The 15624-nt window shown below is 38.8% G+C and overlaps 3 protein-coding genes across 3 annotated transcripts in view; 1 reads left to right on the top strand and 2 right to left on the bottom strand.

The window, feature by feature from the left end:
• LOC135432898 (uncharacterized) overlaps window positions 1-15624 on the top strand; it is an 80324-nt gene that overhangs the window by 38386 nt on the left and 26314 nt on the right. The gene's annotated exons all lie outside the window — the stretch shown is intronic.
• LOC135432993 (uncharacterized) lies at window positions 360-1661 on the bottom strand. Its single transcript, XM_064688909.1, has 2 exons — window positions 1509-1661; window positions 360-1437 (listed from the first exon to the last, which is right to left on the bottom strand). The coding sequence occupies exons 1-2, from the start codon at window positions 1517-1519 to the stop codon at window positions 411-413; spliced, it is 1038 nt and encodes a 345-aa protein (XP_064544979.1). The 5' UTR covers window positions 1520-1661; the 3' UTR covers window positions 360-410.
• Jhbp6 (Juvenile hormone binding protein 6) lies at window positions 2247-15085 on the bottom strand. Its single transcript, XM_064688869.1, has 6 exons — window positions 14771-15085; window positions 3187-3279; window positions 2970-3123; window positions 2762-2895; window positions 2548-2697; window positions 2247-2492 (listed from the first exon to the last, which is right to left on the bottom strand). Exons 1-6 carry the CDS (start codon window positions 14778-14780, stop codon window positions 2293-2295), a joined length of 741 nt encoding a protein of 246 aa, XP_064544939.1. The 5' UTR covers window positions 14781-15085; the 3' UTR covers window positions 2247-2292.

The following is a 15624-nucleotide window of genomic DNA, read 5'->3' as shown; positions in this document are numbered from 1 at the left end:
AAGCCCAACATTAATTGATTTGTCTGCTCATACCGGATAAGGTGTATGGTCTTAATTTGCAGGACAATTAAATAAGTAAAAAGTTAGACGAAAGACCCGACTCTACTTCAATATACTTTGACTAAAAAAGGGTTTTCCTGCGTAGATGCCAAAACATAACAAGATTTTAAATCAAAATATTTTGAAATATGGAAAGGTCGCCAGAGCCATCAATAAAGATTTTAAATCTTTAGGAAGAATGAACCTTTGCACGGATATTGTGTTAGGGCATCTAGCTTACATTTTATATTTAATTATTTTTATTTTTAGTTCTATACTGTTGTCATATATGAATGTTGTTCATATATTGAAAATTGGTATTGAAAATATTTAAAAATTTAATTATGATTCTGGCATTCCAATTACACAAACTACAAGTTTTCCCATTCGCGAAGTGTTCCGCACCGTCGCATTGAGTTGGCCACGTGTGGGCGAGTCAAGTATTGTCGCTGGACTTCAAGATCCGGGTGACAGCTTGGTGAGAGGAAACAGTTACTGAGCTTGTTCTCCAGCTCCTCCTGGGCCACAGCTTGTGCACAGGTCCTAGCGATCTTGTAGAGGTGCTCGTATTTTTGCTGCATGTTAAGTAAATTCGATTTGCCGGGGCCTTCGTAGAATTCCTTGGGCGTGAACTTGGTAAAGTCGATAAGTCCCAGTAAATCGGCAATAAAGTCCGTGCTAATTTTACCCTCCCCATCGGCCAAAGCACTGACATTCGCGGGGTTGATTTCTGATGTTTGTATTTCTTCATCTGTATCCGCGTCAGTGGTGATTGAATCTATGTTAGACTGGTCCAGGTCGTGAAATTTAATATACATTTCAATCAAATTAAAACGCTCTGCCTCACTGAGTCTGCCCTCTACCACCTGAATGTAGAGCTTGAACACGTCTGTGCCGAACTGGTAGATGGCCGAGTGGTTAAGCACCCTCTTTGCATGAGTTTTAAGGTCACGGGAGACCTGCTCGATCAATGGCGAGCTATTGAGCGTGTGAGCGCACTGAAAGAGACGCAGCAGCTCATCTGTGTCGTACATGTCCTTGCGGTAGAGTAGCTGGCGCACGCAGTCCTCTTTGATGGACTCTACCAGATACTTGTTGCCGAACTCTGCCAGTTTCACAAGTGTATCAAAGTCGTAAACCTGAAGTTTTTCAACGTCGTAGCCGTACACGTATTCGCGGAACTTCTCAAACACTTTCGGTTCCACATCGTTTAGCTTCACCTCCCCGCTAGTGGACTCATTGTAGCTGCCAAAGAGCATGCGATCAAATACCTCAGAGGCGCAGCTCAATATCAATTTGTGGCAGGGATACACTTTGCTGCCTGTCGATGTTTCAATTATGAACTTGCAGTCTGTGTGACGATTGGAACGCAAAATCTCGCTTAGAGAATCACGCAGCCTGCCATTGGTGAAAAGTAATTAGAAGACGCTCTAGAACTGACGACTATGCGCGTCATCTTTAATACTTACCAGGAATTCATTTCTGTTCTGTTATTTTCCAATTTGTCTAGAGCCAAAATTCGTGTTACTTGTATAAATATCACATTCAAAATAATCTGTTCGCCTACACACAGCAGCCATCACAAAGTTTTTATGTACATTTGCTTGCTTTGTTTGTTTTTCCTATCAACATTTAAGATTCTGCTTCTATTTTTTTTATTATTTCTTTTTCAATCTTTAACCTCCGCGATTACAAAAAATTGTGTACTGTAAATGTTTGATTTTTGCAAAATCTTCTCTTTCGGTAAATCGAAACCCTCGAATGGATAGAAATGTGAGTGTAAATGAAAAGCACTTGACTTGAACAGTTGGTTGGTGTTGTCTGGCCCATTTGAAGCAAGCTTCGAGACAAAGAGTTTGGCTCAGATTAGTAGAAGATTTGAGGAGTTTAAGTCTGCATACATAGCCGCTCAACTTCTTAGATATATATTTTTATCGATCTTTAAAAGCAAGTTGTAATCCTAAAAGTTAAGTGATATAACGAGAAACCACAATTTTTTTTAACAATTTGCAACACTTTTAACTTAATATAAGTCCCAAAACAACCTTTAAACCTGTTTTAGCCTTGTTCAACATAATATCAAAATTTCACAATTGGGAAAAACAATTTTTCATTTTGTCAACAAACCTAGAAAGAAGAATAGACGAACAGGGAAATATCGTGTGAAAGCCCTCAGAAATCATCTTAAATAGTTTTATTTCGCTAGCCAAATCCAATAAATAACACAAAAACTCTCAAAATTCTGAACAATATTCACTTTGGCCTCGGCTTTGTTTTGCCATACAGTTGCTCCGGCGTGGGTATGTCGCTGACAAAGTAATTCGCTGGTATGAAGTGAAATATCTTCTTCAGAACATCTAGCAGAATATCCTCGATGGTCTGTGTGATTACGGTGTAAAGAGCATCCGCCAGCATGCGCCAATTATCGTTGAAGAATTTGTTGGTGCTGTCCTCTGAAAAGGGATGTGCTTGAGGCAGAGAATACTAGAGGACAGCTTAGTTACTTACCTAATTGCTTGTTGCCGTTGAACAGATTGGAGAAATACGATTTTAGGCCATCAATTTTGAAGTCCACGCGACAGTTGGTCACATTGTAAAATGTGAAGCCGCCTTTCGTGTACAGCCGCGTCTTTGTGTGCATGGTGACTGTCATGTTATCTGTGTGGCGACAAAAAAAGCTTGACACCTCTACCTTCTGGCAAGTATTGAGAAGCACGCTTACCTGCATCCAAAAACACCTGACCACGCCCATTCAGCGGTATAAGCAAAATGCGTCCAAATAAACTATAATCACCTTGGAGCTTCATAACCGGCAACGTAAAGGTTGTCTTCCAGCTGTAATCCTTTTTGAAAACTCTGTCAAACAGAAGACATTTAATTTGTTTGGCATCTGCCCAATATGCTTTAAACGAGTCCTCGATCTTACTTACATACTCTCTAGCACTCTAGTATGTCCAAATCCAATAATCTTTACATTGGCCAGCTCGACTTTGAGATTGATCGCATTGCTGTTGCCTTGTGATATTCTGATGCGATTCAAATGGAATGGATCAAAGCTTTTGATACTTGTCAGTCCCGGGATGCCTTTTAAATGCAGTGGGTGTGGTTAGTTAAATTCTAATACACCCAGGGGCGTATGCGACTCACCGTCGTTTAGTTTGTCGAAAAGCTGTTGTATGCTTTGCGTGGAACAGTTGATGAAATTCTTATCGGCTATTTTACATTCTTTAATGTAATCTGCTGCGGTTCGATTAAAATTGGTTTTTGAGTTCAGTTGTTTTGAATTTCAAAATAAAAAGACACACATAAATGCAGAGAAACAAATCCGGTTTAGTGGTGCAATATTTGGCATAAACCATTAAGTGGGTTAGTTACATTGCGTGCCGGCTAGGCCAGTATTTGCTTTCAATAGTCATTACGTTTTTTTTTTGAATTGAATTAGCGGTGAAATCTACGTTTAGTAAATGCACTTCGGACCTCAACCAATGAAATTAACTTTTAAAATATTTATTTGAATGCTCAATGTCTGTACTTGAGCATTTACCAGACACAAGGTCGACGGCTTACAATTGACTAGACACTTACGCGGCTCAGTCAAATAAGGATCATCGCCTCGAACGACGCGAGTTACAAATGCAAGAAGCACAACGCACCCTAGGAGCTCTCTCATCTTAGACAATACAACGATCTCAATGATGTGCAGCTCAGTTTTCCAAGCAGTTTACACGACTAGCTTCAGCAAGCAGTGATTGAAAACTAAATAAAACGCGCGGAAAACATTTTACAAATTTCAAATATTGCACCTCACTTTCGTTGCAGCGCCGCTTGAGGAAAACTTGATTTGAGCGGCTTGCAAATTTCGCAACGTCTTCGCCATCAGCTCCGGCATCGACGTCGTGCATGCCACACAGTCGAACAGCTGGTCAGTTAGTGGGCCACTGAGCTCACAAGAGAGAACAGATGCAGTTGGCGCTACAATTTCGTCATAGATTTTCTAGTTGGTTTTCTTGTTTTAAGTGGGGAAATAAGTCGATGCCAATAAAATTCGCAAGTGTACGCAGGGTGTTGACACTCGGTAGCAGTTCGGATTGCGACATCAGTAACAGGCACAATTAATTCTGTGTTTGATTTTAGCACCGACACCGTTGCTCTCTGCAATTCAAATTCCCATTTTGGGCTTGAACTTGATGCACTTACACATCGTGGATAAGATTATATATACTAATATAAGGCTATTATCTATAGCTATCCATTGCCAATTAAATAAATTACAAGTAACACAAGAAAGAACATTGATCTTGGTTCCAAAGATTAACTACCTCTGCAAACATACTCCTAATTTGCTCAATGCTGATATCATGCTGACTTTATTTATGATGATGATTTGCATTTTTGACATATTAGAATAATTAATCTCAAATTTGATGAGTTTGATTAAAAAGCCGGTCGGTTTTAGTGGATCTATATGCTTAAGTACTACGATATTAATTGAAATTTGCTCATAAAATAAAATGCCGTGGTAAAGACATCTAGAAAAATTCAAATCCCAGCTTAAATCGCTCGTTTTAGGACGGATAAAGTGACGTTTATTGAACAATTCTAACTTATGTAAAACATATATTTTATATACAGACGGACGAAGGGACAGATCAACATTTGCAGCATTATACATTTCTTTCAGAGATTATAATAAATATTTATAATTATCTCACTGACTTTTAAGTTTAGCATAGTCTTTTTGACAATTTCTGGAATAAGCTCCGATTTGTAAACCTGGTTTCCCCTTCGTTCATCAAATTCATTTCTTTTCCAATATAATTTAGTTGAATCAAAGTAATTATATTTACCCAATTTGGTTTATTGATATTAGGGCAATTTCTATATTTAGAGTATTCTACCACATATGCACATTTTAAATAATTTTGTGGTTAAAGGGTCGTAGAATAGTTAAGGCAAAAGGCACTATAAAAATCCTTCCTGTTGTCCAGTAGGCGCATTAGTGTCCTTCAAGTGGCGTCTTAGTGCATATGCCAAGAAAACTGACCAGAAGCACAGGGCGCACCCAAACAAACGACGCCAACTTTGTCAGACATTGTGCAATGTACAGAAAAAGGAGTTTCATGTATGCTCAGCCATATATCAGGATAGATGTCATACCCACCAGACATCACCTAATCAGTAGCAACTTCACTTGTGGGAGTAAAAAGAGTCATTTTTCGACCACGTTATTTATTTTCTTCTTTTTATAGTAAGTCGTGCCAGACCCAGTTGTTTAGACTTACCCGTGACCGTCTCAAGTTCTGTGCACTCGGGTAAAGAAAAATTTTGGTATCTCTTATCGTCGGTAGCATCGCTGTTACTTATGTATTTTTTCTTTGGATATATGCTGCCGCCCACATTTGTCCTGCTTAACTATTTCTTGTTGCTCTTGGCTGCTAAGCGCATTTTTCAATTACTCCAATGTAGAGTGCACATTTATCGTGAGGGCAATTACGAAAATTAAATAATTTGCTAGAGTGAATTGCAAGGGACTCTATAATTTCATTTGCTAATAAAAAAGAAATCATTTTTTTTGTGGATAAAAATGAATCATATGAGTTTCAATATTACAAATATTTCTTAATTTAATTGCTTTTTATATTCGGTACTCCTTAACAAGGCATAACACAGATGTGTTATTGTGTGTAACACACCGATAAAGATAATCAAAAATATTTTTTAAGTTCAAAAGCGAATGCTGTCGAGTAGAGATGGGCGCGAGCCACGTTGTCTTGACATGCACGAATCTCCAAACTCTCGGAAATTACCGACTGGGAGATACCTAAAAACGACAGCTCTCAAGCCAGATTACGATTTTTTATTAAATGTGAAATATTTTTTAATCATCTGTACATATATCACAAATTACTTTATTCGGTGGCTATCGGTATTAAGAAAATGTGGGATATCGAAAAAAAATATAACGTCATTCTACATATGATATACGAGAGTATATTCATCAATTTTCAATCCTCTAGTTATTAAATGTTTTGAGATCCTTGCGTTTACATATTCAGACAGATCGCTAGACAGCTAGACTGACTTGACTATTGACGCCGACCAAGAATATATATACTTCATGGGGTCAAATATGCTTATTTCTGTCTGTAACTTACATTTTCAAACCCCTTTTTACCCATTTTCCAAGGAGTTCAGCTTTTAAAAACGACCATACTCCATTTCCGAAAGGCAGCAGCGATTGGAGAAGTAAACCATCTTATCCTGAAACTGAGTAGGGTGAAATTATTTTCCTGCTTTAAACCATTGCAGGCCCTGCAGTTCACAGAGACTTTTAGGTAAGCCCAATAAAAGTTGGCCAATTTTGCTAATCTTAATAATAATTTGGCAACACTGAGCAGGGCGACCCAAAACATTATAAAGTTCTAAAACAATGAGAACAGCATTAAAAATAATTATCTTGGGACTCAAATCACAATAACAACCCTTTGTCCAAATACCTTTTTTGAGGCGCCCTCAGCAGATCTCGGAATTGCTGGGCACACACAAGACTATTAAAAAATATGCGCATGTTAATTTAAATAAAGTGTGGAAACAAACAGAAACTAACGAAAGGATAGGAAAAGCGCAACCGGTCAGGATCCCAGGGTGTAGTCAAGCGGATTGCACAGGAAGAGGGACAGAGACAAAAAGGGACAGGGTAAGGGCTTGGGCAAGGGATAGGGACAGGGACAGAACCAGAGCAAATATTAATCCACAAAAAGGAATTGTCACAAATTGTGTGCTAGCCCAGGTGGCGTCTTCTGCCCGCTGGGCAAACAACAGTTGCAGTGGACCAAAAAGGACAAAAAGACTTTTCTTTTGTGGTCGGGTGCGTGTGTGTGAGGGGCTGTAGAATTGGGATGAGGGGGAAGCTCTAACCTTGACAGCGCTGATTGTTTCAAATCGCAAGTTTGGCTTACCTTTTTGGGAATTAATTTGGCAAATAAACGCTGACAAAACGCAGGCAACTGGACAAGGACAAAAGCTGTATTCTGGCTATTGCAAGGCCAACTAATAGGATTTTGATGATAGTTGCTCGGTTTGCCATCTACTCGACCCTCGGGCGTTGCAGCCTTCGCTATAATCAATTTTTGGCCAGGTTTTTTGTGTTGGCCGTTTCTGTTGCTTGCTTGCTGCCCTCTCATATGATTGTACCCTGTGACCCATGAAATGAGTTTTGCCATGTGTGTGTTTGTGTCCGAGAGGTGCGCGGGGGTAAATGAAATGGCCAAATGAAATTACCAACACATTCAGTGGAGAAAGAGCTGGCGCTGAGCCGCAAAGCCAAAACCAAAGCCAAAAGCTCCACAGCATTTCGTATTCATAGCATTCTCTTACTCACACTGCTTACACCTACGCTCTCGTCCCCCTCGCTCTCTGTCTCCCTCTCTCTCGCTACCTCTCTCGCTCTGCCTTTATCTCTCAATGCGGTTTTTGTATGTGGTGGCATTATAATTAATTTCAGTGGCCCAAATATGTAAATTTGATTACGAGCAAAAACAAAAATAAATTCACAAAAATATAACGCATACGCAGCGTATTCACAATTTCTATATACCGGCTTCTAAGCCGCTTAAATTGACCGGTTTCGAAAGACGGACAATGGACCGGCTGCCTCATGTGACCACGTCCATGTCGCAGTTCATCAACTGCCAACTTTGGCTGCCTGCCTTGTTACGAGAACAAAACTTTTGTTTTCCGTTACAATTTTTTTTTTAGCGACTTTTTTGACTTCAACTTTAAATGAATTCCATAACAGTTTTTGGTGGCGCGCTTGCCAACTGGCTTGTTGGAAGCCAACTTTGCGTGGATTAGCGGAAAAAGTTGCCCCACTGCAGTGACTGCTGCAGTTCAGCATCGCATACTTTTGGGGATGTTTTAATTAGCGGCAGCGTTCCCCGCGAGTTGAATATCCTAATTAATGGCCGACCAATTGGGCTAAAGATTTAAATAATATAGTGCGGACAACGATGTTGCACAAAAAAGTTCCTACCATTGCTCTATATTGTTTAATAACTGCAAACTAACATTTAATTTCTAAATATTATAAGTTATCTATGCGGTGCTCACATAAGAATCATTAAAATGTTACATTTTCGATCTCCACGTCAAAGAGCGCAGACGTGTAAGATAATAGCCCTAAAGACGGTTACCAAAGCGCATCCGAAATATATTGGTAATATTTAGTAACATAAAGTTGTTGTATTCTGATGTACGTCAAGAACAGGACCGTTCGCCAGCTAACTTGATAGCGTTAAAATTGTTGTTACCGCTTACAATTCTCAACAAGTTTTAGCTTCGAAAAGGAAAAGTCTGCAGACGGTAGAGCACGAAGATTATTGACATATCTATACAGACAACCAGCTTATTTCCTGGTGTTTATAGACTGTTGTTTGTTTTTATTATTATACTAGCGGGTATAACCCGGCCTTGCCCGTGGCACGTATGTTATAAAATCAAAAAAGCTTTGAAAATGATTTTGAGACTGATCGGACGGGAATCAAACAACTTTTATGCAAATCGGAAAACTCTTGAAATTCACCAAAAAAATCTTGAAAATGCATTTTCCACCGAAGGAGTTTAGATTTTGCGAGAAATGTGGAACACGTCTCTAATGATTTTTCTTATAGATCTTTGGAAATAAATTTGAACACAAAACGTCATCCACCAAATCTTCGACCCCCATTTGCACCAAGGAGGGATGGATTTTTCAAAAAGTGTGAAACACCCCTCAAATGAATTTGAACAAAGATCTTTGAAAATAAGTTTGGGGCCCATCGGATGGTAAACAAATAAGTTACATACAAACGTTTTTCGCGATTTTTGCACACTTGCGAGTGGAATTTCCCGAAACCCCGTCTTAACGTGCACCTTCATCACATAAGGTAGCTACAGTGAAAATTTCAGCTTCCTAGCTCTTACGGTTTGGGCTGTGCGTTGATCACCAATCAGTCAGTCAGTCAGTCAGTCAGTCAGTCAGTCAGTCAGTCAGTCAGGACAAACAGTTTTATATATAGAGATTATATTACAAACATCGAGCAGGCCAGCTTCTTATTAGTATTTATACTAGAACCAATTGTCATATTCTTTTATATAAAACAGAGAACAAGGCATAATTTTTGCTATGATAGCTACAAATTTTCCTTAATGCCAATATATATTGATGATTTTAAAAAAAGATAATTCAATCATATAAAAGACATCATATATAAACATTGTAAGAGTTTGTTGCATTTTATTAAAATATTATGCTATTAATGCCAATATTGACATATTTTAACGAGTACAGTTGTGTTTTTGATCTGAATTATCCTCACTGAACTCAAATAAATGTTTTGCAAATTTTAGACCTGTTTTGCAGTCTATAAAGTTTCTTACCACAAATATAAAAAAAGATATATCCGACTACTGAAGTTTACTTTACGAGGAAGCCAAGTAAATTTGAGCAGGCAACAAGAGTAGACACAACAAAAACAATAATAACTACAGTAACAAAGTTCATGCAAAGAAAACCTATTAGTTGTGTGTTATATGAAGCCGTCAAGCTAAAGCAGCTAAATCTATAAATTTCAATGGGACGAACTAAGCAAAGTTTGGTATAAACAGCAAAACCTGCTTAAGTTGCCGTCAGCAACATATATAAGGATGGCAGGACTAAGACCTAAGCCATTCGAGCTGCATATTTGCACGCAAACAAACCAAAGTCATCAACGCCTCTTGGCTGCTGGCGAAAGTGTGGCTCGGTGGCTGTGTGGGCTATCATCATTTTGAAAACCTTGGCAAATAATTTGAAAAATCAACAGAGAAATTCAAACGACGTGTCTCGTCGCCCGTCTGCCCAAGGACAACGATTTGTGCCAAATAGTAGACTGCAAATTGCGCCAAAGTTGATGTTGCGCCCTTCTTCTACTACTCCTTGTTGTGTTTAGCCTTGAATATTTGACGCTAAAGTCAGATTTGGAAAACATACTTTTGCCATTTTCGAAAATCACACTTGAATTCGTTCGCCGTTGGTATTGTTATTGTCGTCCTTGCAGTCGCCTTTTTGGTTGTTTGTGTATTTTGTTGCTACTTGAGCAGTGAAGTAGATGAAAGGCTTTTGGTATTGCCAGTGCGTAGACCTGAGTGTGGGCAAGGTTCAGGGTTCAGGGTTGAGGGAGCGGAGCGGTAGCGGGAAACCGCTTGCTTGATGTTTATTTATCGCAGCGTGTGCGGCTTTTTTACTCTAAGCCCGTGTAGCTTCTCAGCTGAAGTATGTTTGTCAATTGAAATGCTAGACAAAGTATCTATAGACCCACACGATGATGTTGTTGAAGTCTGTGCACAGATAGATACAGGGCATAGACACAGACGACTGTATCGAAAGCTTGGCTGAATTTAAAGGATGGTATATTTTGTGGCTTTAAAATGACGCATTGCGCTTTTGAATACGGGCTTCCTTAGAGCAAAAGTTTCGATCGAATTTCAAATATATCTATTAGCAGGAAATTCCTGAAAGTACCAGATATCGATTCTAAAATACTTTCAAGTATTTACAACACTTTGAAAATTGAAGGTAGAAACGGCTTTGGTTAATCTACTGCAGTCTAGAATTTGTATTTTATGATTTAAACAGAGGTTAAAGCTTAACATAAATAATTAAACAGTGATTGCAGACAGAAAATTTGCTGATTTCGCCAAATGTGTAATAATTAAAGTTTTTGTGACATAAAACGAAATGATTGAAAAAGTCAATGTATTTTTGCAGTCGGCAGCTTAAATGCGCATAAATGCCGAATGGAAATATTGAAAAGCAGCAGCAGCTACAGCAGCAGCAGCAGGAGCAGCAACAACAGTGAGAATCGTACGAAATGTACTTTGGCAGCTAACGAAAATTTTGTGCTGAGCGCGTGAAAATTAATTAAAATATTCCTGTAACTGCCAAACGCCGCCGGAGCATAACTGAATTTTAATTGAACGCAATCAATGCGAATTTATGGAGTCCGCTCAACTCTTCCCAAATACCCCTTTGGGCAGCCCATGACAGTTAAGCAGTTTGTCGGTCCTCTAAAGCTTTTTGCAATTGGTGTTAATTTGCCTGTGAGAAAATATTAAATGGAAAAATCAACTTTACCTTTAGCTTCAATTCAATGGCAATATTTAAATGTGTATGGATAAAAAACAGCCCAGACCTAAATGAGGGTCAATAAAGGCGTAATTAAATTTAAGGAATTTTAACGTGACAGCACTTTGGTGAGGTGCGTATCTTTTGTAGAGGGTCTTTTTATTCCACAGAGTATAAGCCAATAGTAAACTCTAAGGCCACTTAAAATTGTGTTGACTAATCAAGTGAAATTCTCTCTCCCAGATGTTGATTTTCAACACAATTCAAATAAGGCAGTCAAGTGTGTATAAAACAGTCAACGATCGATTATAAACAAGTCTGCAAACTGGGTTTGAGCTCAGAGTTAGAATTTATGGTTAATCATGAACCGAACCCTTGAATATCCGATCTTTAACCAGAATAGAGTCGATATTGAATTGAATAGGTGAAACATAGAAATTTACATGTTTTGCATGATTACAAATATGTGAATGTAATAAATATAATTTAAAATAAGTTGAATTGTTCTTGTTGTAGAAAATGACAAGATTTAAACCAAACCAAAACCCTCAAGGATTAGGAAAGCATAAGGCGAGGCATTGCAAACCGAACCAGCGAACATTTTTGTTGTGTCTGCAGCTTTTAATAGAAATCTTGTGTCCATTTAATTCTAATTTGTTAATGGGATGTAAATTGAAGTATAAATTCACCTTATGCTGTTTTGTGTTTACAAATTTAAAAAGTCTTAAAGCCCTTCAATTTATGAAAAACAACTAGTGCGTAAACTAAGGTGTAATAATGCAGTGCAAATATCAATAACTGTTAAAGGGAGATATCTGCTCATCATCTGCATTGTAAGCTCCAAGGTAAAAAGACACTTAAGCTTCTACTTATTTTGGAATGCTTTACGTTGTTCGTGGTACGTAAATAAAATGGCGTCTCTATGTGCTTTAGCAATATTATGCATGTAAATGCAATTAAATAGATTACACATTTGTATATCAGATTGTTGCAGTTGCATATTTATTTGGATTTTAAAGCCTGGCAATGCGGTGAAAAACGAAAAATTCGATTCCAAAGAGCAGAAACAACCATGGCATAGGCGAAATGAAATAAATCGGGTAGAGAAAATCAGTGTGACAGGAAGAAACAATTTAAGCACGTTGGACAGGATAAGCCGTTGGGCGTATTAGTGTCTGAAACAATGCAGTAATGCACACAAGCTCACACACACACACATACGCACATGTATATGTGTATGGTTACACGGATGGCACTGCAGTTTACACAGTTTGAGAGCGACATGGTCGTAGATTCTGCAAAAAGGATTTCGGAAGCAAACGAACCGAAAATTGTACACGTCGACTATGAGAAAGATGAGAGCGAGCAGGATGACAATGAGAATGGCGACATTTTCTAATGCAATTGTTTTTCGACAAGCTGCGATGGAGCGAGTGTGCGTTGTATGTGTGTGTGTATCTGTGTAAAAGGCTGTTGAGTGTGAGTATCTTGCAGATTGCTATGCCTGCATTTGTATCTCTCTTTCTCTCGCTTTTTAAGTGTGTGTGTGTGTGTGTGTGTGTGTTTGCGAGTGTGTGTAATTGATTTTATCGGTCATGTTAATTTTGATTAAATATGCAAATCGACGATACAAATTCGCATTTCGCACACACCCACCGCATACCGCATTCATTCACACACACTCCCACACGGACACACATTCAGACACTCCGATGAATGCAAAGCTCAAGCGGGAGACACGTGCAACCCAGGCCAGCTGAAAGGTGGATTACCTATGGAGGAGCTCTCAGCCAGCCTTGGCACCCCCCCATTGACAGTTATTATGTTACGGTATTATCTCGTTATTTATGCAGCAGATGACAAATGCAATTTGTTGTTTGCACACGGGAGCTGCTGCACTGTAAACTGGCAATAGGCAATGGCTGACGTGCGACGGGAAACGGGCAACGGGCAATGGCCATTGCGCAACTGGCAGCCAAAAATGGATGCAAGGACATGATAATTTCCAATCATTTGAATAATCTCCTCCAGGCAGCAGCCCGTGTCTGTGTCCACCGTGCCCAGTGAAAATATTAGCTTAAGAAAATGTCTAACGAGCTCTACGTGCTGCTGCATGCGAAGGTGTCCCTGCTGCGGCTGTCGCTTGTGGGCGTTTTGCGATGTGGTGGGCATGGTCTATTAGCTGCAGTGGCAGTTGGTTGACTTTGCTGCGGTTTTGGGTATTGATTAAAACTTTGGCATTTGCGTTTTGGTCAATGTGCACGAATGACACGAGATGCATCGGTAATTGGCAATCGTATTTCGGCAACTTATTGCCAGAGGTCGGTATTGAGAGAATTAATAACATGAATAACACATAATATGAGAAATTAGCTAAACGGTAAATATTCTAAGTAAATTACGAAATGTTTATCAACATTTTTGGAATCATTTTAACTTTGGTGCAATTTCCCCCTAAACTACATGAGCTCACAAGAACCCTAGAAAGAACTTCATTGACGTTGTACTATCTCTGCTGTGTAAGCTGTTTACCAATGTTCAAATTCTAATCATAAATCGAAATCACTTGTTTAAAGTGGCACACACAAACACCAATATATATATGTACATATGTCCGGCGACCACATCGTGTATATGTACTTGCTCACAGTGCGATATATCTTATCTGGGCTATAAACGTCTCTAAATTAAACTAACTTTTTTCGACGAATGCATATAATATAAGTGGAATGGGTATATAAATGTGGGTCGCCGACTTGAAAGAATGCCACGTACAGTCCCAGTCAAGTGTCCTAGGTACTTGCTTAAAAATAGAATGTGAACAATAACTAAACAGGGAAATTTCTTGGGTTGAAACAAGGGTTAAAGTTGATTGATGAATGGTATTGGGTATAAAGCTTACGATAGCGATCGACCTTATATGTATATATATTTCTTAATATTAAAATTTCAGTGATTGATAGATTGTATCAATCTTGAATAAAAAGGATTATTGAACTTGCTAAGCATCTTCAAAATATTGTAGGAAATGTAGTTTATTTCGTAGGGTATTTACGATTTGGTATTTCCGGAATTTGTTCACTCCCCACAATAAAGAACTCGGTTGCACATGGTGTTTAAAAACTGAAATAGAAATAGTCATAAGGCAGCTCTAATTGCCACAGAGCTTGACAAATGATGTTGGCTATATGACTGCCTTGCACAAAGGTTAGCTGCAGGTTGACTCCCTTTTTGATGGCGGCTGGAAAATGTTACAATTGTTGCCTACAGCTAAAAATGGCACCCAGCCGACCTGCTGACAAAACAGACTGACAGTTGAAACGACTGCAAACGGTTGTTCCGGACAACCCCGACTGCCCGACTGCCCGACTGTATGTATGTGTGTGTGCGTGTGTTACCCCGAGTGTGTGAATGGTGCCATTAAACGATTTTTCATTGCAGGCTGCAGGCTGCCGCAGGTAAAATCTGCCTGTTTGACTTTTAGCGGTCTTCGACCTCATGAAATAGCGGTCGACTGTACTTTAAACTGCTGCAATTGAATATTTTTACTTTGTCTTGAATCAGTCCGGAAATTGAAAATCATCTTACCTGTGTGCATTGGTGGGCGACAAGAGCGGAAATTATTATTTCTTTATCAATGGCTTTTCACCAGCTCTCACCCACTTTTCCAGGTTCTTTGTGAATAGTGAATAGTTAGCTCGGATTTTTGTGCCCCATCAGCCTCACACCTTTCTTCAGTTCCACTTCCAGACTTTCAGCCCATTACAAAAAGGTAATGAATTGTCCGAGACCCAATCAAGCCCCCACTTTGCAACGACATTTGTGCATTCATTATGCAATCACAACACGTACTTTTTAATCAATCTTACGTGCAAATATGTTCTCGAAATGCTGCAATACCCAAAAGGGATTCTTGGAAAAGATGGGCGACTCTGTGGCCTGTCATTTGTGGAATTTAAATGATTTCTCTGAAATGTTAAGTTTTGCATTATTGATTACTCAACTGTAGTTATATAGTTTAAAAACCTGGTTGGACTGCGCAGAAATGCTCGCTTGCATTTCCAAAAATTGAAAATTTGTTATTAAATTATCGGCACAAAAACATAACATAACAATTATTGCTGTTGTATTCAAACATATATATGTCTGTAAATGGGTATTTTATCCATTTAAAGTAGCAGTATCTTCACCTGACATCCCACTTCAAGCGTTCCCCAAAAAAAACAAAGTCCCCATTGTCCCACTTGGCTGCTTGTGCACAAAAAAAAGTTTGTTTGCACGATATTAATAATACCTCTATAGAAAGAACTGAAATCGCAAAATTATCGCCAATTCACACATTGTTTATTACAAATGATGTCCCGTTTGTCCTGACTTTTGGTTGTTGTTTGTTTTTAAAACACGTATACATGTGTGTATTGCAGACACTATTGATGATGTGT

Source organism: Drosophila montana, unplaced genomic scaffold, assembly GCF_035044405.1.
Source record: "Drosophila montana isolate Dmon_TW-CO22-7 unplaced genomic scaffold, ASM3504440v1 contig_3216_1, whole genome shotgun sequence".
Taxonomy (NCBI): domain Eukaryota; kingdom Metazoa; phylum Arthropoda; class Insecta; order Diptera; family Drosophilidae; genus Drosophila; species Drosophila montana.
This window is presented reverse-complemented; position numbering and strand designations above follow the sequence as displayed.

Bases quoted from the DNA above. Each gene is read 5' to 3' on its own strand.
- Jhbp6 (XM_064688869.1), bottom strand. The intron at 2,896-2,969 runs GTAAGTAAGATC...TCTGTTTGACAG, and splicing joins ACTAGAGTGCTAGAGAGTAT to AGTTTTCAAAAAGGATTACA. The intron at 2,493-2,547 runs GTAAGTAACTAA...ATCCCTTTTCAG, and splicing joins CAACGGCAACAAGCAATTAG to AGGACAGCACCAACAAATTC.